The 25,898-nt window shown below is 41.2% G+C and overlaps 5 protein-coding genes across 7 annotated transcripts; 2 read left to right on the top strand and 3 right to left on the bottom strand.

Moving 5' to 3' along the window:
* Window positions 1-436: 436 nt before the first annotated feature.
* Window positions 437-4,894, bottom strand: bcl10 (BCL10 immune signaling adaptor). The gene is made up of 3 exons (XM_030401779.1): window positions 4,426-4,894; window positions 2,571-2,859; window positions 437-2,482 (listed from the first exon to the last, which is right to left on the bottom strand). The coding sequence occupies exons 1-3, from the start codon at window positions 4,474-4,476 to the stop codon at window positions 2,073-2,075; spliced, it is 750 nt and encodes a 249-aa protein (XP_030257639.1). The 5' UTR covers window positions 4,477-4,894; the 3' UTR covers window positions 437-2,072.
* A 5,223-nt stretch (window positions 4,895-10,117) lies between these two features.
* On the top strand, window positions 10,118-13,117 carry LOC115572945 (CCN family member 1-like). The gene is made up of 5 exons (XM_030403469.1): window positions 10,118-10,326; window positions 10,417-10,630; window positions 10,712-11,059; window positions 11,165-11,370; window positions 12,012-13,117. Exons 1-5 carry the CDS (start codon window positions 10,285-10,287, stop codon window positions 12,306-12,308), a joined length of 1,107 nt encoding a protein of 368 aa, XP_030259329.1. The 5' UTR covers window positions 10,118-10,284; the 3' UTR covers window positions 12,309-13,117.
* A 1-nt stretch (window position 13,118) lies between these two features.
* On the bottom strand, window positions 13,119-21,301 carry LOC115572944 (outer dense fiber protein 2). Of its 3 annotated transcripts, none has more exons than XM_030403466.1 (17): window positions 21,184-21,301; window positions 20,665-20,839; window positions 20,446-20,569; window positions 20,158-20,289; window positions 19,935-20,009; window positions 19,485-19,556; window positions 19,290-19,406; window positions 19,020-19,205; window positions 18,826-18,935; window positions 18,584-18,719; window positions 18,202-18,312; window positions 17,641-17,745; window positions 17,056-17,214; window positions 16,543-16,643; window positions 16,290-16,452; window positions 15,102-15,227; window positions 13,119-14,993 (listed from the first exon to the last, which is right to left on the bottom strand). In XM_030403466.1, the coding sequence occupies exons 1-17, from the start codon at window positions 21,284-21,286 to the stop codon at window positions 14,820-14,822; spliced, it is 2,169 nt and encodes a 722-aa protein (XP_030259326.1). In that variant the 5' UTR covers window positions 21,287-21,301; the 3' UTR covers window positions 13,119-14,819. The 3 variants fall into 3 exon arrangements, with proteins under 3 accessions (XP_030259326.1, XP_030259327.1, XP_030259328.1); XM_030403467.1 differs by having other exon boundaries at window positions 20,665-20,836; XM_030403468.1 differs by lacking the exon at window positions 17,056-17,214.
* A 64-nt stretch (window positions 21,302-21,365) lies between these two features.
* On the top strand, window positions 21,366-23,958 carry ift22 (intraflagellar transport 22 homolog (Chlamydomonas)). Its single transcript, XM_030403470.1, has 5 exons — window positions 21,366-21,674; window positions 22,972-23,054; window positions 23,240-23,326; window positions 23,427-23,629; window positions 23,716-23,958. Exons 1-5 carry the CDS (start codon window positions 21,612-21,614, stop codon window positions 23,862-23,864), a joined length of 585 nt encoding a protein of 194 aa, XP_030259330.1. The 5' UTR covers window positions 21,366-21,611; the 3' UTR covers window positions 23,865-23,958.
* A 164-nt stretch (window positions 23,959-24,122) lies between these two features.
* On the bottom strand, window positions 24,123-25,469 carry LOC115572947 (ATP synthase subunit g, mitochondrial). The gene is made up of 3 exons (XM_030403471.1): window positions 25,337-25,469; window positions 24,875-25,035; window positions 24,123-24,319 (listed from the first exon to the last, which is right to left on the bottom strand). Exons 1-3 carry the CDS (start codon window positions 25,386-25,388, stop codon window positions 24,221-24,223), a joined length of 312 nt encoding a protein of 103 aa, XP_030259331.1. The 5' UTR covers window positions 25,389-25,469; the 3' UTR covers window positions 24,123-24,220.
* Between the last annotated feature and the right edge of the window lie 429 nt (window positions 25,470-25,898).

Here is a 25,898-nt window from a genome sequence, read left to right as displayed (position 1 = left end):
GAACTAAGCGGCTGCTTAACCGAGAAATTTTTTTAAAATTATTTATTTATTTATTTTACATATCAAATAAAATGGGGGGGCCCAAATCAAATTCTGCTTAGGGCCCCCAAAAGGCTTGGGCCGGCACTGCACAGACATTAATACTGTTCTTCCTCCACATTCTGTTGATCGTTTTAGTCTTGAATGTTTCCAACCAAAATTCTTAAATGTTACACCTTTTAATAGAAACACTCTGTCAGACTATAATAAGTTATCAGGCATAACTCCAGATACAGAAAAGTGATGTCCAAGTTAACAAGTGGGTCACATGTCGGTACAGCGTCCCCTCACAAATCCTCTACTAATCGAATTCAAGAAAGGAAGACATCTCTACTCCATAACTAGACATCTTACAACAAACAGCATCGTTCATTTCCAATGAAGAAGAAAAACAAGAGTTGAATTCACACGGAAAACCTTTTAGTATGCAACAGATGATGTACAGTTTGACCAGGGAGTGGAGTAACAAGCAGGAACACGGTTCGTATTCCATGATGTGCTTCGAGATACAAGACTTGTGTAGTGACAAAAATGTGAAGAAACCTCTCGTTGGCTTAATGCTGCACACAGTGAACTGGAAATTCTTCGGAGCTACATCGCTCTGGTCGAAGGCAGCGTCTTTTTAAAATCAGACTTACACACATACACGCTGAGACAGAGACAACAGAGACATTCCAGTGTATAGACATCGTCGCTGCGTCTAAACTGCAGCTGCCATGATTTCACACAAAACAGTTTCTCAGGGATTCACACCTTTGGTAAAAGAAGAGGAGTAGGTAGGAGGTGATGAGTCAGATCTTCTTAGCTCATGACATGGGTACCAAACCTCATTACACAGAAATGAGTCTTAAGGAAAATAATTACGTATCAAATGGTTTCAGACTTCATAATTTGTTTCTTTTAAAGCAAAGTTCTCATATGCCTGCGTATATTTAGACCACATGCAGTGTTCCTATGGATTTTTAAGAGTGAAATTTAAGTTCTTTCAAGGTACCTTAACCAACAATTTCTAGTCTTTATTATAACATCTAAATTGTTACTATAAATGCAACTGCAAAAATACAAGTTTTTACCCACAGCCATCAATAAATATGGTCACTTTGGTTATTATTCAATTCTTGTGAATTACGACGCCATAAAAACAACAAATAAATATGATGAGGTGATGGTTTCATTTTAAATATTAAAATTTAAAAATTTAAATATTGTTGAAAATAAAGCGTATATGAAAGATTAAAAGATTGTCACGATACCAGAATTTTAAACATTTTTCTTTTATCTGAAAAAAAGAAACGATAATCAATAAGTCCTAGGCACACAAATTAGAATTTCTTTGTTTCTTTTTTTTTCAAATTAACGACTTGCACACAGTGTTGGAACTGAAATAATGACTCAACAGATACCAACACATTTGTAACAATGTTAATATCTAATATTTTTAGAGTAGAAAGAGGTTTTCAGGCCTTGGGCTAGCTGGTTAGCATGCTAGACTACTTAGACAGACGTCAAAACTGTTATTTCTCAAGATTCTGTTGATAATTTTAGTTACCTTTTGAATCTTTTAAACTAAAATTTGTACATATTGCACCTTTGAAGGACTAAATTAGATCAAGCCTATTCCTAACCTTGAAAACATTAAAATGAAGTGTTTTCCAAACTTTCCAAACTTTGTACAAAGCCTGAACATCTAACATTTGAGACGTGGCTTCTTTTGTTCACTAAAAAAAGGGGTTTAAATTGTTTTATCAATTCTTAAAACTAAGGCAATATTTTGGGCTCCTTTATAAATGGCACTATTATCAAGAACTTTAAAACATCACAACAGCCCTCGTGACAAATTTCCCACATTTTCTCCTGTAACAAGCTGATTGGTATTGTAATAATATATCTCATATTAATGTCTCACTAACTGCCTAATCAAAGGCAGGAGCAACACTGAGAACAGAGAGTGAGAGAGTGTTCGTATATGAGTTGACTGGCCAGGTTAGTTTGTCCATGACCTGCATGAGAACTGTCTCTTAAGGGGTGTGAAGCTAAAAGACACCCCTATGTGACGTCGGGTCGAGCGAGCGCGACCGGAGCGGCTGGAAGTTTGAGTCTCCTCCGCTGCTGGTGCACCCCTGCGCTCCAGCATCTATGTTGGACGGGGATTCGACCATCACCTCGTCTGGTAGCGGAGGAGCTCCCGGGTCTCCGGGCCTCAGGAGGCTGGAGGAGGTTGTAGATGAAACTACGCTGATGCTAGCACCGGCCCCAGAGGGCGAGCCTCCACCTCTCTGTATGGATGGCAGGGTGAGTGAGCCCGTCACGTCCGAAGAGGAAGGGCTCCGCTCTCCATCTGGGTGGAAAAGCACTGTGGAGTTGTTTGAAAACATGGTGGTGAGGTCGCTGGTTGTGCTCGGAGTGCTAACTTTGCTGTCAGACGAGGAACTGGAGGCCCCGGCTGTGGAGTTACAGATGAGAAGTTGAAAGCTCCATTCAAAAGCAAAAAGACACATGACAGAAACAGGACTTCATCGTGACCTACTCACCTCTGAGAGACTCGATCTTCTCGTTTTTGGCCTTTTGCACCTCATCAGTGATTTTGGTGATGATGAAGTTTTGTGAGCGCATCTCCTTTATGGAGTCACACAAGGCGTCCAGGCCCAGGGGGTTCTCAGCCAGCATGTCCAACAACATGGCCGTCCTCTTGGTCTGCGTGGTCCTGCAGCTGATTTCCTCCGCGTCGTCCCGCGTCAGGATCCGGCGGGCACGCAGGTAGTCGAGGTGGCGCTCGGCTCTGATCTTGTCGCAGAGGTAGTGCCGCAGTCTGGTCAGCACCTGGGAGTCCACAGCAGGAGGAAAAAGGAGAACGCTGTGAGGAGTAACTCTTTGCAAAAGGGCCTGAGGAGGTTACGGATGCCTGAAGAGGCAAAATGGCCCAAACCTTCTCAATTAATAACAAAAGAAAATAGAAGGTTATCCTGGCAAACCCTTTTTTTCCACCTGAGTTTAGAGAAGAAAAAAATCTAAATGTCATGTAGAGAGAGTTACAAGGAGAGCAAAATGTCGAAGAAGTCTACGGAAGCCCTGAAAGGCAAGAGCTAATCCATTTTTAAATTCCTTAAAGGGGTTTTTCTTCTTTGGATACAGGTGAAAAAAGTTAACCAGCATCCCTTTCTCAACCCTTCCGGCGATGGAACCCATCATATGTGTTGTTTATGGCAGAATTCAAGCGGGATCCAAAGATATTTGTCTCTAACCGTTCGCTACCATACAAAGTTTTTTACAAAATAAGGTCTCATGGGGCAAACGGGAATGGGCGTGACTTTGGCTCTATATATAGTGATATGACAGGTGTTGTCGTTTCCTGGTTTTAAAGGCAGCATCACAGTAAAAGGATATAGTCATTTCATCCACATTACTGATGATTACTTATCAAAAATAGATAGTTGATAGTCATCCCTACGATACTGTTGCATTGTCGATTTTGAGGTATTTGGCCTAAAATATCTAAAATATCCCAGTGTGGTTTGATGCTTTATAAGTTAATTTTTTTTTACTGCTGATTATCTTGTATGGCCTGCCCTCGTTCACCACCAATTGTTGATGCCTCGGCCCGGCTCACTTGTCCTCCTGGATCCACACACTTTATATATATGACATAAATTGTATCAGATACTCTGTCAATGCAATTTGTAAATTGAGATTTTGTTGTTCTGTTCTGTACATGCGGCATCTACTGAATGTATGTCTGTCCTGGGAGAGGGATCCGTCCTCTGTGGCTCTTCCTGAGCAAGTTTTTCTTCGCTCTAGTCGAGGGTCTACCGACAAAGGCTTTTGTAAAACCCACTGAGGTGAAGTGACTGTGATTTTGGGCTTTGTAAATAAAATGTATATATTTATATTGATTTGATTTGAGGCCATATCGCCCTGACCTCATTTTTTTCCACCTGTTTTCAAGGATGAAAAAAGAAACTTTTAAAAAGAATTGAAGTTCACCTGATTTCCCCCCCCCCCCCCCCTCACTTGGCCCCCAGGGCTTCCGTAGAATCTGTAGGTTTTCAATAAACAAGTAATAATAACGCAAGCCTGAGGCAGGTGGTCTGAAATCACTTGTATACCCTGGCCTCCATGTTACAGAGCTGTTTGAGCTTCTGTTCGTGCTTTTAATTAGACAGACTGAGCAACCCTGTGTTAAATCCTCCTGAGGTCTGAGTGTTGATGTGGGCACAGGGAAGGTGTGGTGGGCTGTTTCCTCCTTCACCAGGCCTTTAACGCCGAAAAAGGTCCACATAAAACCCAAACAGAGCAAGAAACCTTTGTATATTTCGAACAAACCTCACCTGGTCACGATTATTTGTAAAGGAGCTGGGGTTTTTTTAACGTCAGAAACATCGTACTCACGTCTTTTTTAATCTCTGCCATTTCTTCCTCGGTGAGATGAGGAACATCCATCACTCTCACCCGCACAGTGAATATCCAGGTGTTCCGGGTTAACAAACGACGACTGAGATAAGTTAGTGACACAGTTACAACGACATTAATTGACTAGTTACAAGCGTTAACGAGCGGGAGTCGTCATTTTTTGTCGATAAAAGGGTGCCACTGCGTCCACTATCCATTCAAGTTTTTCTGTCTCAAAAAAATGCCCCGGACTTCCTGATTCTGTCGAGGTTCACGTCGACACGAGCACAGAAGAAGAGAAGAAGAGAAGTCGGTTTGACTCTCAGAGATGATCAATGAGGCTAACAACTCAACGATTGAGACTAAACAGCCCTCACAATAGCAGACTAGCACACAGTTGTTCGACTTTATCCGTGTTAATTGTTTGCAAGTGCAGTTTATCTGTATGATACAGGTGGGGTGCCGTACCGGTCCGGTCCACTGGGTGGCGCTGTTGGACTTCCTCACAGTCACCACACGTGTTCAGTATACTCTGACTGAAGTACATGGTGTTCTGTAGAATTTCCAATAAAATGTAATTAAACTAAGTATAAGTAAAATTTAACATTTTATTGGAAGTTTTTACAGACACACAGAGGTGGAAAAAACAACTCAAATCTTTTACCCAAGTTGTAAAAAGTCCCCAAAAGTCATAGTTATGTAAAATATTACTCTAGTGAAAGTGGAAGTCACCCACACAAAGAGTAGCCTACTTGAGTAAAGGTGTGCTCTGTAGCTCTTCACTGATTATACTTTTTAAGGCTTAAACAAACTTAAATGACAAACTTTGTTTTCACAACTGAATAAACTGAATAAACAAACTGGCCTTAAAGGACAACCCAATTTTCACACTGCTATACTTTGTTTATATGTGGCGGACCCTTCCACCTTTCTGGCTTCAAACTGTGATATGGGGACCTCATTGGAGAATTTCAAGGTGGATCTGATTTGAAATACTTAATAAGATGATCATGTGTTTTGTTTGCAAAAATCTTAATCTACAAAGTAACGTAACCTGTAACCTGGGCTGGACATACAGCACATGCCTTGTGCCTTGTTGCCACTAGGGGGCTCAGAAACTTTTTTTTATTTTATATGTGTAATGTATAATATCTGATATAAATAAAAAAAAAAAGGGCACCAGCTTTCTGTGGTGAGGAAACAGAAAGGGCACCCTAGAGGCAACTTTATGTACTTTGTCACGTTTTACCACTGCCTGAATGTCATCGACATTACACAGGTTTTGTCCAGTTATGCATATTTCCACCCATTTTAATTACTTTTACTGTGTTATACTATTTATCTGTTTTTAATTCCTCTAATGTGATTTCTTTTATTACTGCTTTTATTTGTTCATTTTAATCTATTTATCATCTTTTATTATTTTTATGTAATGTTGTTTTCTTATTGAACTTCATTGATTTATTTACTATTTTCTTTATCTCTTTATTTGCATGAACTTTTTCCTGTGACTTTGCCTGTTTTACCTTTTTTTATTCCTTTAACTTGTAATAACTCACAGTGACTCTTTGTGTTTTTACATTTTCCATACTGCATTATTCTTTTAACTTACCTTGGATGAGGCTTCCTTGTGTTTGGCTCGACTATTGTGTGTTTTATTCTTTAATATTCTTGAGCTTCCTGCTTTTGCTCGTTTGTAAAAGCACTTTGTAAACTCTGTTTTTGAAGGTGCTATATAAATAAAGCTAATTAGTATTGTATTGTTATTTATAAATCATTATGATTTATCACACTTGATCATCCCAAACATGGTTTTAAAGTTTTAAAGGCAGTTATAAAATTGGTGGTAACTGTTATAGGGGATTAGTTGGGAAAATGTGAATCAAAGCATGGAGAACAAAATGTCCTCATAACTTCACAGTGAACTGCAGTGAATGAGAAAAAACCAGAGTACCACTCCAGTAAACATGGAATAAATTGCAAAATGGCAAAACACATGCAGGATCTTCTCTCCCCTCTAATCACGATATGCCACGATGTGTTTGAGGAACGGCTGCTCCCCGAGGAGATTGTTGTCAGGCTTGTTTTGTCATGTCCTGCGACGTAATGTGTACTGTGTGGCTGGAAAAAACACCATACCCAAGCGGTAAGCTATGCTAACTGTAAATCAGGCCACGGCCTTCTGTTGCTCACTTGAGGGTATTTTGCGTGCAATGATAATGATTTGAAAAAGAGGGGAAATACAGGCACTGAGAGTGACGTGGCTTCTGTCGCATCCCAACAATTTCTGGGGGAAGAGCTCCGACAGAATGATGCCCTTTGAGTGTCTGGTGATAAAAGGTCAAACGGTGTATGGACCAGCGTCTTAACACAAGAAGACATGTTCAAAGGGCAACAAAGCATTCACAGAAACTGAAAAAAACGCACCCACTTTCCTCAAGAAAAGCATCAAGATGATTCAAATTGTTCCCGTAAAACAGCAGAATCAGCTGCGAGAGTTTCAGACGAACCCCAGCGCACAGACACAAAGAGAAAGGAGAGTCATTTATAGAGGTGATGTAATGAACTGGATTTGTAATCATGTCTGCGCAGAGCTTTCAGACGCTCCAGTCTGCCGTACAGTGTGTGACCCGCTCTCAAATAACATCCAGAACAAGCTTGTCTCAGACCCATTGTGGTTTTTTTACACCACTGGGAAGGTATTTCCATCCTCTGTTGCCAATCCTAAAGCCACACAGAAGGTGAATCCCACATTGTGTCTATTTTCCTGTTTACGGTACCACAACATGACTTTCACACTCAGCTTGTTCCTGCCCACCCACCTTTCCCGTTTGACTGCCCTCCAGTTCTCATAAATATCATCCTAAACGAGGCATTAATGAACAAAACCTCAGTATTATGCTGCTCAGTATCAAGTATTATGTAAATAAGGTGGTCGACAAAGGTGAAAGCCTCGTCTCCCTGACAGGATAATCTCTCGAATGGCCACGTTACGTAACATCTCTTTAAATGAGGTGAATTGGGTTTAATACCTGCGATGGTTGAACACAAGAACTTGACAGCAGATGAAAGAAAATGTACCAAATATGGACAATTTTAGATGTAAGATGTTTAATCCATATGGCTAATCTTACATTTTGAGAAATAGACTTATATTTATTTGTTTTCTCAGCAGCGGCCCAGGAGAGATTTTTCAGTTTAAACCCCCGTATTAGCAAATTGACAGTCTGACTTTAAAGGTGCTCCAAGGAAGTTTAATTGTGTGTTGATTCTGGCGCCCCCTGTGGTGACAAGCGTTATGAGCAGCAATTCCTCCCGCTGTAAAGATTTTGATCTAGCTAGCGTGTGCACTTTTACTTTGACTGTTTCATAACCAGATCAAAGTTTTTTGTATTACCTCAAAGAAAAATGAGAATTTCCCTTAGGAAATCTTTTAAAAAGTATTATACTGACATTAATATCAAACTTTATGCATCTTAAGATACGTTGACGTGTTGCTCTGTGTTAATGGGACGTGGTGGTTGCAGGAACAGAAAGGGTAGATTTGGTGTTACATCCACAATCTGGTCAGTTTTACATGCAACTGCACTCCTTTCCAAGTTCTCCAGCTGGCTGTTATAAATCTGATATCCCTCTTACCTAACATGGTTCTGCAAATTCTTTATATTACGGCTTCAGAGGGGGAAAGTTTCCACTCCAAACCACAACAGTCAGCAATTTCCAGGCATCTGTGAATGCACCGAGCTCACGCTTGTTTGCCCTTCATCTGCCGGAGCTGGCACCGACTCAAACTGGCCCTTGTAACCTCAGTTAGATAAGAAGGAGGCTGTGCCAGTCTGGTCTCTTGTTCTCACAGGTTATAATTAAAGGAAAGGCATTTTTTCCCCCTGATAACTTCCATTGTTCTTTGATGTGGATATAAGAGGATGCTTTTTATCCTGGCAGCTATTTCAAAGGAACCTTCAATGTTCATCCTGAGAGGAATGTTGCTTGAGGCATCGCTCAAGTTTTCTTCCTTCTTTCTTCTTTTTCTCTCGTGTGTGTGTTTCTCATTCTGGACGCTCTCATTCAGACCGAACAAAGGATTCCAAGGGTTCAAGCATTCCAGGAGGCTCTCGTCTCCCTTTTTGAAAATATTGAAGTCAAACAAACTCCTAATCTGTCCACACCCTTGTGGGTGACTGACGGGAATTTCGTCTGTGACCTTTACGTAAGAAAGGTTAGAAAATACAAACGCCGATCACAGACAAGGTGCAGCAGTCTAAACACGGCTTCATATGAGATAGAAATTCAGTTGCTTATAGAAATATGTGGCTTTTCTTCAATATTTATGTCAAAACTTGTGGTGCCCCGATGTTGAATCCGTCACGGGGGTGCTTTCACACGCGTGCGGCTGATGATGAAATATTTGAGGTATTATCTGGTATGAAGGTGCCCCATTTTTTTCCCTTTACGTAACCACATTTCACCACTAGTTTCTTGCTTTTTTTTCTCCTTTATTTAACCAGGTTGAGTCTCACTGACATTAAGAGATATTTGCTAACAATAACTACAATTAAAGCAACTTAAACAGAATAAGCACACTTTTGTAAAAAAAAGAAAGACAAAAAGAGGTATACGTTTTAAAAGTATGCTAATAAGGTTAAATCAATTTAAAGAAAAAGTAAACTCAAAAATGAAAATGTGGCTATCACCTACTCACCTCCATGCCGATAGAAAATCGGGTACATTTTGCAGTCGCCAAAACATTTCTGGAACTTCACAGCAAAACAGCGTTGCAGCGTTCTCCGAAACAGCAAAAGTAGATGGGGACTTGTTTTAAAGTGTAAAAAAAGCCAACTGAAGAAATCCCAAATTGATTTGTGAAGAAGTAAATTATACCCTTAATGCTTGGTCGAGCTCGTGCAACATTTTTAGACAGGGTTCGCAAACGCTTTTAGCTTAGTAGCTACAGTGAAGATTTCAGCTTAAAAGTGGATGTAAATAACATATCTTCAAATGAACTTGGGATCTCTAACTCTGGGATCTCACTATAACCGCTAAGCTTAATGCGTTAGCGCACAGCCCGCCAGAAGTAGGTGCTCGAGCTCGATCACAGTTCTTTTTAAAACGATTTCAGATCTCGGGTACACTGGTAACTTGGATGAAGCCGAACGAGGTGTTTGGAGCCATTTTATGTTTTCTTTTTTCCAGTTGTTTTTTCCACAAAATGAGTCCCCATCGACTTCAGTTCAATCCTGCAACGCTGTTTTGCTCTGAGGCTCCGGAAAAGCTTTGTGGACTGCAAAACTTCACCAGACTTTCATGAGGGTGAGTAGATCAAGACGGAAGTTTCTTTTTATTTTTGGGTGAACTCTTCCTTTAATGCATAATGCATTAAGTAGCAAAATATGTAATGCATTGCTTGAATAGAGAATGTCATCATTCACTACATATAAATAGTAACAACAGGAACTGGTTGACTTAATGACTGAGGAATTACTTGTGGTTTTACTTCATAATCACAGAACAGATATAAAAAATGATATTTAAATGGGAAAGAAAGTCCTGAAAGACTGGAAGTCAGACTGGGTGGTTCTTGGCTCGCCGAGTGAGACAAGAAGAAAGGAGGCGAGGGGAGGGAAGGGAAGGGGGGGGGGGGGCAGCTTCTTATGGGCTTATGGGAGGACGCGTGGAGGAGCATTCCTCTCATAGTTTCAGGACACCTCTTCAGCCTGCGCATACGTCAGATCAGCCTGAGTGTATAAAAGGAGATGGGGACTCCGAAAGAGGGAGAAGCAAGCGGTCGCCAACTCACTGCCAGGGCTGGTGTTTGACAGAGAGAAGAACTTTCTACTCAGGACAGAAAAACTTGTGAAGATGTGGAAGGTTTTTGTCTTCGCGAGCCTCTGCGTCACAGTGGTGAGGAACAACTTTTCATTCATAAGCTGATTCTTCATGTTGGGGAGATGACTTTTGATGATGAATATCTGATGTCTTGTTTTACCTCAGGTGTCAGCCTTGTGCCCGAAGGACTGCCGGTGTCTCCCTGACACCCCCAGATGTGCAGCAGGAGTCAGTCTCATGCTGGATGGCTGTGGATGCTGTAAAGTTTGCGCACGGCAGCTCTTTGAGGACTGCAGCAAGACACAGCCGTGTGACCACACAAAGGGACTGGAGTGCAACTTTGGAGGGGTGTACGGCTCTGCTAAGGGCATCTGTCGAGGTACGGTGACTCCAATTTCTGTTTGTTTGATGCCTTTTATCACTTTTCTGAACCTCACAACTTTGTCTGTTTCTCTAACAGCCAAATCAGACGGAAGAACCTGTGAGTACAACAACAGGATTTACCAGAATGGGGAAATCTTCCGTCCCAACTGCAAACACCAGTGCACTTGCATGGACGGCGCTGTTGGATGCGTCTCCCTCTGCCCGCATGAGCTCACGCTGCCAAAGCTGGGCTGCGCTAAGCCCAGGCGGGTCAAGGTACCGGGACGGTGCTGCGAACAGCTTGTCTGCCCCGAGGAAGGAAAGACAGAGAGCTCTGTGATGAAGAAACACAGGAAAAAGCACAGCAGAGACAACAAGCCGTCTGAGGACGACCTCACCAACAGGAATGAGTTGGCTCCTGTGTGGAGAGGAGAGTCTTTACCTGGTGAGCAGCTTGAAACAATGCAGGAAATGTCTGGATTTCTTCTTGTTGTATATCTTCCCTCTTTCCTTTAAAGTGTTCTAATCCTTAATGTTGTTCTCTGTGCAGCTTTCAAGAGCCACCCAGTGGGCCACATGATGGGCAGAGGAGTCGAGTGTGTGTCTCAAACTACAGATTGGTCCCCCTGCTCCAAATCCTGCGGCGCTGGAGTGTCCACCAGGGTGACCAACAGCAACAGCCAGTGCAAACTGGTGAAGGAGACTCGGATCTGTGAAGTCCGCCCCTGCAACCACATGACCTTTAAAAGAATGAAGGTGCATTCCTTTTAAATTTCCTATTATAGATACATTCAAATAATATTATGATATATTGGTCTGTAACATGAGCATTATTTGTCGAATAAGATCATAAAGGTGCAACATGTAAGGTTTTGAGTTCTAAAAACTACTACTCCGAAATAGCAGTTTTGATGTTAAGCACTTTTTATTTTAAAGAGACATTAACTAAAGTTGGCATGCTAACCCGCTAGCATCGGGCCTGAAAACCTTTTTCTCCCAAAGTGGTTACAAAGTTACAAATGGTTACAAAGCTGCTGTATAAAACATTCCTCTGGCAGTCTGGCTAGATGCACGGCCAACTGAGCTAACATGCTGGCAATAGCTACAGTCACGGGTATGTAAAAAATATACAGTTAGCAGCAGTTAGCAGTTACTCTAGTGATATATAGTTACTGCCCTCAGCCATGCCCCCTGCACATCAGTGGTCACAAGAACATTGACATGAAAAAACAGTCGCCGGTGCTCAGGCCTTTGAGAGCTGACCAATCAAAGCAGGCTTTTAGGGAGGTGGCTTTCTTAGAGAGACAGAGCTTTCAGTCACCCCAAATAAAAGTATCACAATAACGACCACAATATGGCATCTTTAACACATGCTCTTCATGTCTTCTCTCTAACAGAAAAGTCAGAAGTGTACACACACAGAAAACGCCAGCCGTCCACTTAAACTGTCCCACGCAGGCTGCCGTAGCCTGGAGAAGTTCCAACCAAGGTACTGCGGGTCCTGCTTAGACGGGCGATGCTGCAGGCCTCACCGAACCCAGACGTCACCTGTCCAATTCCGATGCAGGAACGGGGAGATCATTAGCAGGATGGTGATGTTGATCGAATCTTGCAAGTGCGACCTGAACTGCTCCGAAAAGACGGCTCCTCGTCACAGACTTTTTAATGATATCCACAAACTGAAAAAGTTCTGAAGAGAAAAAGAAAAATGTGCACTTTGAGGTTACAGACATCTGAACGATGAATTTCTGGAACTGTATTGTTCATGGTTTTGCTTTATAACATTGGAGCTTGATGGTTTGCTTCATTTTGAAGCAGTTTTTTTATATATATTGTGAAAATTCTTATTTTTCTAGTTAAAAAAAATCTGTTTTATATACACGGACTTCACTTAACCTATTTAAGCCTCTCATGACAAGACATGTCACATGACTCAAGGAAATTATCTTAAAACTACGGCAGCTACTTTATCAGTCATTACACACATGTTGCCATGTTTCTGTTGATATTCTGTACATATTCTTTTTATTTATCAGGATTTATATTTCAGACTTCACTTAAAAGGTCAGGTGTGTAGGATTTAGGGGCAGAAAATGAAAATAATGGTGAAAAAAATCAACTGAAACTTAAAATCTTTTGAATATGCCGTTTATAACTACAAGAGAAATTAGTCCTCTTCCACGGGGTCCACCATGTTCTACGGTAGCCCAAAAGGGACACACCAAACACCGACTCTAAATAGAACCCTCTCATATTTTTTGTTTCTTCACCGACCATCGTAAGGGAGGCTGAGGTGATTATATTTTGTTTGTTGTTATCTGCAACCTCACAGCCATGCCACTTAATCCTACACACTGGTCCTTTAATGGATTGTTAGATTTATTCACGAGTCATCGTTACGATAATACTGGTATGACATCCTGTTATATGACTGAACACAGATAACTGCCAAACTGTCAATTTTAATGTTTTATGTTTTCACAAATAAACTCATAAAACGGCACTTTTGATGGGAATGATTTTATTCTTCAAAAAGAACCGAAGAGTTTCAGGTTCAGGGCTCGCAATAATCTGAAAAGAAGAGAAATTCTCAGGGGGTCTGTTGTAACAGTTCTCGGTAGGAAATGGGCTATACTGTTTCAACTGCATCTGGCTGACCCACTTCTGGGAGGACCTACATGTCACTGCATAGTTTTGGGAATGAGTGTAACGTAAACCTCAGAGTGGTTTTCCTGCTGTTGGACAGATGCTGGGCGCACGCCACAGCGTTTTTGTTTTATGAAGGAGTTACGGCGTGTATAGAGAATGATCTAATCTTTCCACAGAGAGATTGTACCGGCGAACACCTCATTTACCAGCCTGAATGTGAGATTTTGACTAGAGTGGCTTTGTGTGAACACATATATTCAAGGATTATTTTCCATCTGATGAACTTCATACGTCAGTTAGGCGACTGTATGTGCCCTTCACACAATCTTTACAAAATATGCATCAGTAGAGCCTCCTGTTTGTTTAAGATAACTGACTCAACAATTTCAAAAAGGGTCGTCCAACTTGTTTGCATCGAATATGAACAGGAGCTCAGGGTTTCACCATCGTGGTGCTGACTCATAGTATCAGCCAAACTGCCAGAAGTCATATGTCAGCTTATTTTCCACCAAGCAGCGAAGAAAAGCTAATTCCCAAAGTGTGCATAGAATTACGTAAACGGGCAAGACCAAGAGGGCAAGAACAAGAGCGAAGGAAAAACAGGGGTACTGACGCACGCAGAGATGAAATGGTTCCATCCCCTGACAGAGAGCACAATAGAGCTTTGTCTGTGAGAACCTGAGAGCAGCGCCGCTTACTCGGAGGGAGTATGTCCACAGCAAGGTCACATCAGAGTCTGGACGCAGGTCTGGACTCACTTATTACCATCGATACAAGAGCAGAACAAGAACGGAACAAAACAAACTGTTCTTTAGATCAACTCAGATTGAAAGTTTAAAGTGGTTTGGAAGAATCCCAGTGTTGCACGTATCTCAGTAATTATGTCTGCAACCCTGAAGGCACGAGCTTCACAGCCGACAGCCAAACAATCGATTTTCAGCGTCAGTCGTCTCAGTCCGACTGAGGATCAGGACCATAAACACATTCGATATTCAGCACGTCACACATTTCGTTTTATGATCACGACAAGAAGAGACACATGGTTGTTTTCAGCATCAGAAGGTTGACAGAAGTGTTTCATATTCAAATGTAGCACCATTGAAAATGTTTTGCAGGTAAACTTGGAGGACACATGTGCACCCACATAACATTTGGTTTTCAAGCACGACTAGTATTGACTTATAATTGCTTTGATCAGTAATGTTCAAGCAAGAGAAAAGTCCTACTCGACTATCTAAAATCATTCTAAAATCATTCTGCATCTGACTCCTTGTTATATGGGAATAAGACGAAGTAGCACCAAGACTTAACAGTACAAACTTTGCATATTCATATGAAAGTATCTCACATGTAATGTCTATTAAAAATCTGTATCAAACATGACCACAGCAGATTTTTACCTTTAAAAAACAAAACCCCCTGATTCACATCTAAATAGGGATAAACTAATATAACCATCAAACATAAGCTGTTGCTTACTAGTTTCATTCTCGTCTTTGAATAAATTATAAATACAACACAAAAAACACTTAAAATGCAAAAAGATTCATCCTGTATCATTTCAGAAAATATGAAGATCCAAAAGTCGATGTTTGCAGTCCTTCGTCAAACATGGTCTTATAAGAGTTTTTGAGGAAATCGACGTAGTTCTGAATGCTTTGCTTGTGGCTCTCTGATTGGTCCAGGCTGAGCTGCAGGTCCTTCAGCCGCACCTCGAACTGTTTCTCTGCCTGCAGATGAAGATATGGGATATGGACACATCACAAGTTGCAGTACAATCTGAGCATGCTCCATCACATTTATTTGCTTTCATGGTTGTGAAAAAGGGTGATACTCACAGTGAGCTTGCTCTGGCGGAGAAGCCTCAGCTCGTTGTCCCTTCTGCTCCTCTCGGCTTCCAGCTCCAGGATTTTCATCTGAAGGGCCTCTTCTCTGGAAACAGCCTGGTCCTTTACCTTGTTGACCTGGACGAGTAAAACAGAATGGTGATGCCATAAGTTGAATAAGTCAGAAATTATTACTTTAAAGTTAATATCACGAACACTTCATATATATTTATCCATCATATGAGGTTAGACGGTGGTGATTGAACCTAAGGTCCACTGATGAAATGCATTTGCAGTATTATGAATTGGATGTCTGTGGTGACATTGCTGGCAAAAATCACAATTAGTGCCCAGTTAGTGACGTGTTTTCCATCAGCAGGGAGCGTTCGGTCTGCCAGGGAGCGTAGGCAGACCCAATGCAACAGACTCACTCATCAACGCACTTGTGACGGAAGCAGCCAAACAAAGAAAAGACTCATGACTACAGACGAAGTCACCTCAAAAACATGTATGAATCTTGAGAGAAAGACGTTTTTAAAAGTCAGTGTGTTCGTCTCTCAGTACTCAGTGCTTTCTAGCTTCTGATCTACTTAAGTTCTGTCGTCCTGTTTGTACTTTCAAACATCTGCTGTATTTTACTGTTTCATCTGATTCACTTTCAGCTGTTTCGGGAGTCATGTTTAGTTACTGCTGGTGAAAACACAACGTTTACTGTGTTATTGATTCATGCTGCTTTTATTGTGAAGTTATAAGAAATAAAACGTGTTTGTGAATTAAGGGCGCCACTTTGTTAGTGGTGATCCTCTGACAGTACTGCAGGGATTGAGTGTTTTATTAGTCAAGGGCACACCTTAAAGCAGGTAGCCCAGTTGTGGTGGTAATGCACAACCCGCCTGTGCCGAGTCAAACTGAATATGGCCAGGCCGGCACATGTAATAGAGAAATGGCACTGAAGCTAAAGTACAAAAACACTACTCATCACCACAGGTGCCGTCAGAGTCAACAAAATAGATCTCCAAGATTGAGGCTTAAAACCGAGGTAGAATACAATGAAACACTAAACTGGGAACATTTGCATCCTTACAATCAGAAGCAATCTGCTAGACAGAAGCAAATGACCAAATGCAAAATTAAATGCTTTGTCATAGCTGTTTGTTGGTGGCATCACTTGGATTCAAGCTTCTCTTCTCTGATCTGTACCTGCTGTCTGACGTCTGATAAAGCCGCCTCCAGCTGCCGGTTGAGGGCCTGACACTCTGCCGAGCGCTGATCCAGCTGCCGGGTGCTGTAGCCTAGAGCCTCCTCCTGAGCGGCGAGCTTCCGTACCAGCTCCAGGTTCTCCTGCTGCAGCTTGTCCATCTGCCTACATATGCACGTTAAATAATTTTTGCTTTTGAAACTGTAAAAAGGAGACATCTGACATCTAGAGAACAGAAACAAGAGGATGTCTTACTTGTGCAGAGAAGCCATTTTCTCTTGTAGTTGCAAATTGGATTCATGAATCGACTCTTTCACGTCCACAGACGATCTCAGCTGCTTCGTCTGACTCTCCATCTGTATTTACAAAATGTTAAATTCAGTATCGCCTGTATTGGGCACAAGAGAATTGAGGTGATATTTAACATCACATGCAAAACCTGATACACCAGCAGCCCATTTAATGCTTTGTGCCACAAACACAAAAACACAATATGGGCAGTTTTCGAGATAAAGGACAGAAACACGTGGGTGATTGAAAAAGGACTCACACAGCAGAAAACACTCACAAATGTGTACGTAGGCAAGGATGGTTGCAACCTAATGAGTTCCACTGCAATGAGAGTCTTTAAATCACAAACATCAAAACTAACTCACAGCAGGACCAGAACACACGATGCACATGGGGTTGTACTACCGCCTAGTGGTCAGATGAAGGAAGAATTACTGCATTTCACATTCTCTAACCACCGCAGCTCACGTTTCACACCTGAACCTGCAGTTGCCTAATGGACTCTGACTTTTCTGAGCACTTCCTCTCCGAGCGTCGCAGGTTCTCCTGGCACTCATAGAGACTCTGCTCAGCTGCACTCAGTAACTCGGGGTAAGACTCCAGTTCGTCGACGCGACCCTGCAGCTCCTGCCTCACCTGGGCTCAGAATGAATGTTGGGAATAGACAAATGATTAGCCTGAAGTTTCATCACACCCCTCAAAGAGATGCTCACAGATGCGTGTAATCCTTTAAGCGTGCAGAACAAGCAATTATTCATCTCTAGACAGAGCTTTGTGTTGTTAGTCGAAGTGTTCTGCTGCCCAGAATAGTTTGATAGAACGCAGGTCCACGTGCAACAAATGTTACGCAGCTGAAAAAGCAGGAGTTAGATCTAACATCTCGTGACTAACTGGCCATTCAACAGCAGGAGAAACAATGCTGTGGAGCTGAACATGCTACAAAAAGCACTTAAACATTTCTGTTAGGATTTGTTATTAAAAATAATTAAAAACAAAGAAACCAGTCACATTGTTAAATATCTTATCGAACTCAAAACTTTACACAGAGAGGCGGGAGGTTACCTTCTCAACTTCTGTAGCTTTTCCATCACGCGTCGTCTCTGCCTCTCTTAAAACAATTGCATACTTTATCCTCAGATCGTCTATCTCAGCTTGAAGCTCTGCAACCTAGAAAAAAGTAAGAGAACAGTGTTATCACGGTCGCATTTTAAATTTTAAATAGTTAAAAAGCAACTTGGAATAAGCTGCAACGATCACTATGATAATCCTCTTATCCTCTTTTTGCAACGCTAAGGCTCACACAAAAGCACAAAACATGACTTATTTATGGCAAAAGAAGAAAGGATAAAAATGATTAAAAGTTGCCTTGAAATAAAGCACAAGTGCTTTCTGTTCCCTGACCAGATGTCAAATGCTTTTTTCCCCCACATTTCTGATCATAAATTCAAATTTACATAATCATATACACCTCAAAACGCCTTACACTTCCTTTCACATACATCACAGCAATTAATATGCCATACCATCTGCACAGGAAACCCACATTTTTCTTTTCCAGGTCGGATTTCCAAAAATAAATCAAATGAAAAAGGTAAACAGTAAAATTAATGAGCAGATGTCGACCTGATACTGGTGCTGCTCGGTTTGATGTTTCCTCTCCTGGGCCGCCACCTTCTCCTCCACCAGCGCAGACTCACAATCAGCCAACTGCTGCTCCAACTCAGCAACATATGTCTGCGATCACACGAACATCAACATACTTTTTAGTCAGAAGTAATAACAGAGTACAGCTTTAGCACACCTGTGGATCAGGACAGGTGCGTAGCAGAGGACCAAGACAAATTCAGAAAAGAACTCCCACTCGTGTTCACTTCACTTGCAATTAAGTCTAATAACTGTCATTAAAAACTTAACTGCAAGTCAAGTGAACGTTGTCAAAATCAGAGAGAGAATGTGACAGGATATGACAGAAGTTCACAACTGCAACCTGTTTGGCACCTTGTACCTTGAGTTTTGCATTGTTGACGCTGAGGTCTCCATTTTCGGCACTGAGTTTTTCAGCACGCTGCATCACAGTTTCGTTGGCTGCCGTGAGCTCATCCTTCTCTTTCTGCAGCCTCGCTGTCAAATCTGCAACCTGACTACATTGGAGAGACACATTTAAAATTCACAAGTGAATATCGCCGTTTGTCATATTGATCGGTGGCATCCTGGCATGTGGAAAAGAGAGAGAGAGAAAAAAAAAACCTTTTCAGAAATTCTATTTGAGCAACAAGTTTGTCCGTCTCATCTGTCATCTGCTCCTTCTGTTGTCTCCTGGAGTCTCTCTCTAAACGTGCTTTGGTCAGCTGAACATCCTGTTCTCCAACCAAGAACACAAAGTCAAGGAAAGCTCCTAATCAAATCTTAAAAACGAATAAAATCACAGCTTTTTTTCATACCTTTTCCTTTAATTGCGCATAACATTTCTCAATTGCTGCCTCGAATCTCTCAGCTCTAAGTTTTTGAGCTCGATTGGCTTTCTTGAGAGATTCTTTGTCCTGTGCGGTCTTCTCAGTTAAAGATGTGATTGAGCCTTTGAGATCATCAATCTCCATCTTCTGCTCGACCAGAGTCCTCTCCAGAGTCTGGGAAAAGACAGCACGCCCATTAGGATGAGCTATGATATCACACTTTTTCTTTAAGGTTTAGGCTAATAGAGGCCTTTGTACCCGTATCTGAACAGTCAGGCGATTGTTTTCGGCCTCCTTGTGGCGCAGTTGCCCCTGCAGGTGAGCACGAGTCGCCTCGACAGTCTTGGTCATGTGAACCGCACTCTTCGTGTTCTCCTGTGAAGAACAATACAGACAGATGCTTTAAAACGCACTTTGCAAGAACATCTAGGTGAAAGCGTCTGCTGTGCTCACCTGCTCTTCTCTCCGCAGAGCCATCAGTTCTTCAACTCTTCTTTCCGTCTCACTCAAATCTTTTTTTAAAAGCTGTAGGAGAAAAATGACAGCGATCAGTACATGATTCAAGACGGGATCTTGCGTAATTTTACAGTTTTTATGCATCATGATATTTAAAGGTTACCATTTTTCAAATTTTTTGGGACATTTTATAGACTGAACAATTAATTGTGGAAAAAAAATCTGCTGATTATTCGATAATGAGAATAACTGTTAGTTGCAGCCCTACAGCATCTCTGTCATATCTTTCAATGTATACATTTATTTTGTATGAAATGTGGCTATGTTGGGAGACACAGCCATGACATCCAGAGATCACAGACTAAATGTTCAACTAGTTTGTGAAGCTTGACACCGAAATTAGGTTCTTTTGTTTGAGTCACTGCAGAAACGTAATGAAACACTCACCTCATTTTCACTCTCAGCCTGTGTGATCTTCTTCAATAAGTTGTCAATTTGATGGTTGGCATGAACTCGATCAGCCTATGTGGAAAGTCATCAGCTACTTAAAACAGTTGTTTCAGAAGCCTTTAAAATGTGTATTTCATTTGCTGTTATGACCTACAGTACCACTGCAGATCTATGACTATCTATCCTGAGCAACATACAGGGTAGAAATTTTGTCACTGACCTCTGAATCTCGGAGCTGCTTCAGTTTCTGTCGAACAGACTTATTTATTCGTCGAAAGTCCTCCAGCTTCTCCAGCAAAAGTCCTCTCTGCCTCGAAATCCGGCACTTATCAATGGAAGACTGCCTTGAATCCTTAGTGCAAGAAAAAATAAGTTACAATCATGGGTCATTAAAGGGCACTATGTAGTTTTGAAGAAGAAAAAGTCAAATGCAGGGCAAAAGAGTCCTGCAGCCTTAAACTCAAATGAATTTTTCTGGGTTTGTGTTTGAACCCAACTTGATACATACAGTAAATTCATCTTCCATGGCATCTTTAAAAGACACAAGATGTATGGCAGCGGAGTTGGCAGCCGCTTCTGCATCCATCAGTATTTTCAGGAAAGGGCTTTTTCCATCGGCGTAATCTCCACGACTAAATGCAAAACAGGAAGTAGATGCTTTCGATCAGTTGTGCTGTGGCGTCTGCATGTTTAGCCTCACAGGGCCATGCACCACAGGACCTCTCACCCATTAATATCAGCTTCTGGGGTCCTCATGTGGAGACTGCTGCGTGCTCGGCTCCTTCTCCCCAGTTCATGAGAGCTGGCTAGGTCACCACAACTCAGAGTGACATCCTCCCTGGTAGAGCTGAAACCAAGGGAGGGACTCTGGAGTTCATCCTCTGGAGACATGCCTGTTACTACTGACAAAACAATACATAGTAAACGTCTGCGTTAACATACAGGAGGACAGGCAGTGAGTTGAAGACATGAACTTTAAAACTAGCTCAGTTACACTACATAACCTTGCATATTAGGACAGTAACAGCGGGTTGTCAAGCAAGCCACTGAGCTTACTCCATAGCAGCAGATAGTCAACACTACAAGGTTAAGTGACTTGCTAAGCTTCACGCTACACCGAAGACAGCACACATTCTGTTAATTCTACAATTTATAATAAAACACTTTCATCAACATTGTAGCTGTTAGTCGAAAGTATAACTATCAGTGACAAAACAAAGTCACTGAAAATGTAAATATTACTTACGCTTTCGCCTTGTGTCGGTTGTGAACGACGCTACTCCAAACTGAAGAGCCCCCCTCTTAAAGATCGAAGCGGATTGGTTTGCTCTGAGACAACGTGATGACATCGGCAGATTTGCTCGCTGCGGATTTGTTCCCCAAGGGCAAAGTAGGCGGGACTAAATTTGATTAAAGTTGTGAACAGCCAATGGACAAGAGAAATCGAGGAGACTCGCTGAAACCATAGAAACGAACAGGAAGTTTACTGCCACGGTATCTCAAACTATTACGAAGATTGTTAGCATTTTGTACATTACTTTGCGTGAAACTCGAAAGTCAGCACGGCATTGGGAAGATATATAATCAGATTAAAACTGAGTGTTATTTAACGTGTTTTGGTGGCGTAGTTTAGCGTTGCCAGAGCTTCTTTAGTCGAAGCTAGCTGGGCAGCTAATGCTCGGCTGCTCTTCAGTGGACATGTTCAAAGCAAAAATACTCTTTATTGGACCCAGTGAGGTACGTAAATTCCTTTACACCAATGCAGCGTAGCCTGTTTTTACTTGCAGATGTCGTCAGCATCATTTAGGAGGAAAGTGCTGTGCTAATAACTACTAGTGACTATCCAGGTTAATATTTTACATAAAAAATGTGAATACCTTTGTCATACATTGATATAGATTAAACTACCTACTGTAACAGTATATATGGCGAAATTAGCTCCACCTCGACCAGCTACAACACTGATATGCAGTTAAACGTTAAAGCAATAATATGTCACTTTTTAACCTTGAAATAACAGGTTCAAAACCATTTTGATCATACAGTGTCTTGTAATAGTATGAATGATGTCTCTGTCTCAGCCATTTGATCTTTTAGGGGCTTTCTGATTTTTCCTTAAAAATGTTAATAAAACTTGAAAGAAAACACTAAAATAGAATCTGAAGAGGTGTGTCTCATTTAACCAGTATAGGGAGACGTTGTGTTGTTATGATGTTTGAGTTTTAAGTGTAGTTTGCACCTACATTATGTTTGAGAAATTGTTACAGACATGGGAATTATTTTTACAAGTGAAACTTTGGGGGGCACATAGTCCACATAATGTTACTTTAGCTCTTTGGTAATAACGATCTTATACTACAGTATAAATGATATAATAAGTCAACACTAAATTATGTACTTTTTCCTGCATTAGGATTTTACTTTTGATACTTGAAGTACATTAAGGTATTTCAATACTTTTACTTATGGTTAGTAAACCTGTGCTTATTTTTGTGTCTTGCTCGGCTTTAAGGTGTTCAGCAGGCGATCAATCAACTGGTAAACACATTAGCATTAAAGCAGAAGGTGAAACTAATTACATTAATGACGACTCAGATCCCTTTGAGCAATCCACAAAGCCATATTGCAGTCTCAACAGTTTTAATAAAGATTTTTTATTCAAATTTGAGTTTCCTGCTGTGCTGTTAAAGTGGCTGACAAATAAAGATCAATGTCGCACTACTCCACTTCACAGCAGGTAGCACAGGTGTAACTGATAACAGGACTGATGACTACTTATCACTAAGTGTCTAAGGAAGCCGTGTCAGTATATCAGAGCCCTGTAACTGGAACATGTAAATAGAATGAATCCAATAATTGTTATTAGTGACACCTGCACAAGTCAAAAAAAGCCCATTAGCAGTAACATTAATTTACATTTCAAGAGTAATATTAAAGACTAGCCCTTTTCAGAGTGCTTATTTATAAGTGTGTGTTTATCCCTCTAGCACTGTGACCGATATGATTATTCTAAACTCATTCATCTGTTTTCTAGAGTGGGAAAACGGCTCTTGCAAATTTCCTCTCCGGCACAACGGAGAATGTGGGAGGTGAATACAGACCTACACAGGGAGTAAGGTACAAACCATAACTCAACCAAAGTCATTAAACCCCGTGAAGGTTGAAATAACATGATCTCACAGATTGTTTGGTGCCTTATATTAAAGTTATGTAAAATCAGTTCTACTCTTTATTGGATTATTACATTTTTGCCATGAGAGGTATAAGAAAAACATAAATGAAGCCTTTTCTACTGTTTCAAGGATACTGGAGTTTGAATCACAACCTGAAGGCAGCGGTGAAAGCATGGCATGTGAGGTTGAACTCTGGGACTGTTCAGGAGAATTTAAGTAGGTTAAATGTCATAAACATACTTTACAGTGAACAAAGGCTTAGATATTTTATAATATCTAGATGCAGAGACATACACACATGCTCTTTTTCATACAGATTTGAATCATGCTGGCCTGCACTGATGAAAGACTCCAGCGGTGTGGTGATCATTTTCAACCCAGATGTTCCTAGTCACCTCAAAGAAATCGAGACGTGGCATTCGATGTTTATTGCCTCTCAAAGCCTGCAGGAAAATCAGTGTCTGCTCATAGCTCACCACAAGCCCGGCAGCGGAGTAGAAGAAGGACGGCTGCCATTAGGTATTTCCACTGCAGGCCTCCCAAAGCTGTTGTGTGAATCATTATCACTATTTTTGGCCTAACATGTTCATTCTCTTTGATTGCAGCCTCACATCTGAGCAGACTGCCGCTTATTCACTCCAACCTTGAGGAGGAACCGGAGGATGTGAGGCGAGCTTTCTGGAGATACTTGGGAAATGTTATTAATACAATGTCGGAAAGTCGAGAGCGAGAGGAGATGTCTATTATTACTTAGAAGCAAAATAAAATATGCAGCTTAATGGAGGAGTTTTCGGGTATCGGCAATCTCTGTTTGAGTAAGACTCATAAACACGTTTTATTGTCACTAATTATTCATCTTTGCTGTCATTTAGTCATGCATGAAATCTTCTTAAACCTTTTGCAAACTTTAATGTTTTTTTCAGCCTTGGTTTATTATATCATTTGTAAGTCTTTTATTAATAAAATATGACCTATTTCTGTCTGGAAATGAATACTCAAGAGACTCAAGACACTCGTCTGACTATAGACATCTGTTTATTGGAAAATTTGGTGCAGATTGTTGAGAATGTGTCAATTAGAAGTGCAAATGTAGAAAGAGAAGTGCATTATTCAGACATCATATCCAACAATGCCTCCTTTGCCGATGCACTCTCCAATGTAGAACCACATCAGCACCTCAGTGGCCACGAGTCCATTTCTCAGGGCATCCTACAAAACAAAACAAAAAAACAGAATTAAAACTTTTAATGACATATTATTTGACTGACAATAACCCATGTTCATCCTCTTGGAGCGTTTTCCCACAAACTTTTGCTTCAAACTAACCGAGATGGCATTTAATCACTCTGCACTTGTTTATTTGTGTGGCCCACACAGTTTACTTCTATTGTCTTGTAAAATTATTCAGTCATTTCTATTGTTTATGCAGATAAACTCAACCATATCACTGTTGTATACAACACACCGATGACTGGAGATCTGAGGCAAGGGGCTAACAATGTTATGCATCTGGCCACATCAGTCACATCCAGATCTAATCACTGCCCTCTGTGAAATATTCCATGTGTCGATAGAGTGCAGCAACTTTGAACTTGCTTTTTCGAAGGATGAAATCACAGCTCTAAATTATTTCCATTATCTATTAAGTTGTTGATTATTCGCAGAAACATATATGCAACCTTATCCCAATACCTCCAACTCATTTTGAGTCGTGTATCTTGTTGACTTCAACACAGGGTGTCCACACACACATCCAGGACTCACCTTCACTGTGGTCTGTCCCAGGCGTCCAGCCTGGAAGCTCTTGATGAGGCCAGAGGCGGCCTCTATCGCTTTGGGGATCTCGGCAGGTGAAGGTGGGACGAGCTCCACACTGGCATAACGCCAAAAGGTCGCTAGTCGGGGTCTGGAGTATGTGACAGCGGCTGAGACAGTGACACAAACACAGAACAGTCTCAGGAATAGCATTAGCAGTAGCTAAGGCGCAGCAATGTCTGAAGCCACTGAGCTGTTTCTTCTTCCTCTAACAACTATCTGAAGAAAAGTCGCTGCAGTGGTTGTTAAGATAATGACACCTGAGTTGAGCTAATAGAGGTCACACTGAAGTTGTGCAGGTGCCAACAAGCTGTAACGACGTGAGCTAGGTAAGCTAATGCTAAACGATTTGTTCCACTACTGCTAGCTCAATTAATAATTGGTAAAATGAATACAGGTGAATAAACTTACCACCGACAGCAGTAGGTACTTTAGCAACGAGTTTCTGTACTGCCTGCGCCATGATGACGACCGTCCAGTGCACAGCAGGAAAAGACCAAAGAAGAAGAAAAGAATTGGAGAAGGTTTCCGGGTCGTTCGTACTTCAAAATAAAAGTAGGTGAAGCGGTAAGTGTGGCGATTTTTTTGTATTTTCAAAATAAAAGGGATCGTGTATAAGAAGTTAGAGATATGTAAATAAATCAGATTGTCATAATTATTGCGGCACATAATTGATTTCGGCAGGTTTCTGTAATGTTGATGAAGTCATACAGAAGCTCAAAGACACACTGCACCATCACGTCTGTTCTTTTCTAGAGCAGAATTATTAATGAAGGCAAAGTAAAGCAACTTTCTTTGTATAGCACCCTCAAACACAAAGGACAATCAGAGTGCTTTTTATGAGACAATGAAATGAACTAAATAAAAAAAAAACATGAGAGAAACTAAATTAAGGAAATAAGAGTGTGGTAGAGAGACCAGTCACTCGGATGCACAATATAAGAACAGCGTTTTTTAGGGCCCGAGCAGGGAA

This window comes from Sparus aurata, chromosome 21 (genome assembly GCF_900880675.1).
Source record: "Sparus aurata chromosome 21, fSpaAur1.1, whole genome shotgun sequence".
Classification (NCBI taxonomy): domain Eukaryota; kingdom Metazoa; phylum Chordata; class Actinopteri; order Spariformes; family Sparidae; genus Sparus; species Sparus aurata.
Note: the sequence above shows the minus strand (reverse complement) of the source record. Positions and strands in the feature narration are given on the sequence as shown.

What these genes read in the sequence shown, in the direction of transcription:
- bcl10 (XM_030401779.1), bottom strand. Translation starts at nt 4,476, where the DNA reads ATGGATGTTCCTCATCTCACCGAGGAAGAAATGGCAGAGATTAAAAAA. An exon ending in TGGCAGAGATTAAAAAAGAC is followed by an intron (nt 2,860 to 4,425) that starts GTGAGTACGATG and finishes GTGGACTCCCAG; the next exon opens with GTGCTGACCAGACTGCGGCA. An exon ending in GAAGATCGAGTCTCTCAGAG is followed by an intron (nt 2,483 to 2,570) that starts GTGAGTAGGTCA and finishes GTAACTCCACAG; the next exon opens with CCGGGGCCTCCAGTTCCTCG.
- LOC115572945 (XM_030403469.1), top strand. Translation starts at nt 10,285, where the DNA reads ATGTGGAAGGTTTTTGTCTTCGCGAGCCTCTGCGTCACAGTG. An exon ending in CGAGCCTCTGCGTCACAGTG is followed by an intron (nt 10,327 to 10,416) that starts GTGAGGAACAAC and finishes GTTTTACCTCAG; the next exon opens with GTGTCAGCCTTGTGCCCGAA. An exon ending in TGACCTTTAAAAGAATGAAG is followed by an intron (nt 11,371 to 12,011) that starts GTGCATTCCTTT and finishes TCTCTCTAACAG; the next exon opens with AAAAGTCAGAAGTGTACACA.
- LOC115572944 (XM_030403466.1), bottom strand. Translation starts at nt 21,286, where the DNA reads ATGTCATCACGTTGTCTCAGAGCAAACCAATCCGCTTCGATCTTTAAG. An exon ending in TTAGGCAACTGCAGGTTCAG is followed by an intron (nt 16,644 to 17,055) that starts GTGTGAAACGTG and finishes TTGTAAATACAG; the next exon opens with ATGGAGAGTCAGACGAAGCA. An exon ending in TCCGCCAGAGCAAGCTCACT is followed by an intron (nt 14,994 to 15,101) that starts GTGAGTATCACC and finishes CTTCATCTGCAG; the next exon opens with GCAGAGAAACAGTTCGAGGT.
- ift22 (XM_030403470.1), top strand. Translation starts at nt 21,612, where the DNA reads ATGCTCGGCTGCTCTTCAGTGGACATGTTCAAAGCAAAAATACTCTTT. An exon ending in TCTTTATTGGACCCAGTGAG is followed by an intron (nt 21,675 to 22,971) that starts GTACGTAAATTC and finishes TCTGTTTTCTAG; the next exon opens with AGTGGGAAAACGGCTCTTGC. An exon ending in AGAAGGACGGCTGCCATTAG is followed by an intron (nt 23,630 to 23,715) that starts GTATTTCCACTG and finishes CTTTGATTGCAG; the next exon opens with CCTCACATCTGAGCAGACTG.
- LOC115572947 (XM_030403471.1), bottom strand. Translation starts at nt 25,388, where the DNA reads ATGGCGCAGGCAGTACAGAAACTCGTTGCTAAAGTACCTACTGCTGTC. An exon ending in AGTACCTACTGCTGTCGGTG is followed by an intron (nt 25,036 to 25,336) that starts GTAAGTTTATTC and finishes TCACTGTCTCAG; the next exon opens with CCGCTGTCACATACTCCAGA. An exon ending in TGGGACAGACCACAGTGAAG is followed by an intron (nt 24,320 to 24,874) that starts GTGAGTCCTGGA and finishes TTTGTTTTGTAG; the next exon opens with GATGCCCTGAGAAATGGACT.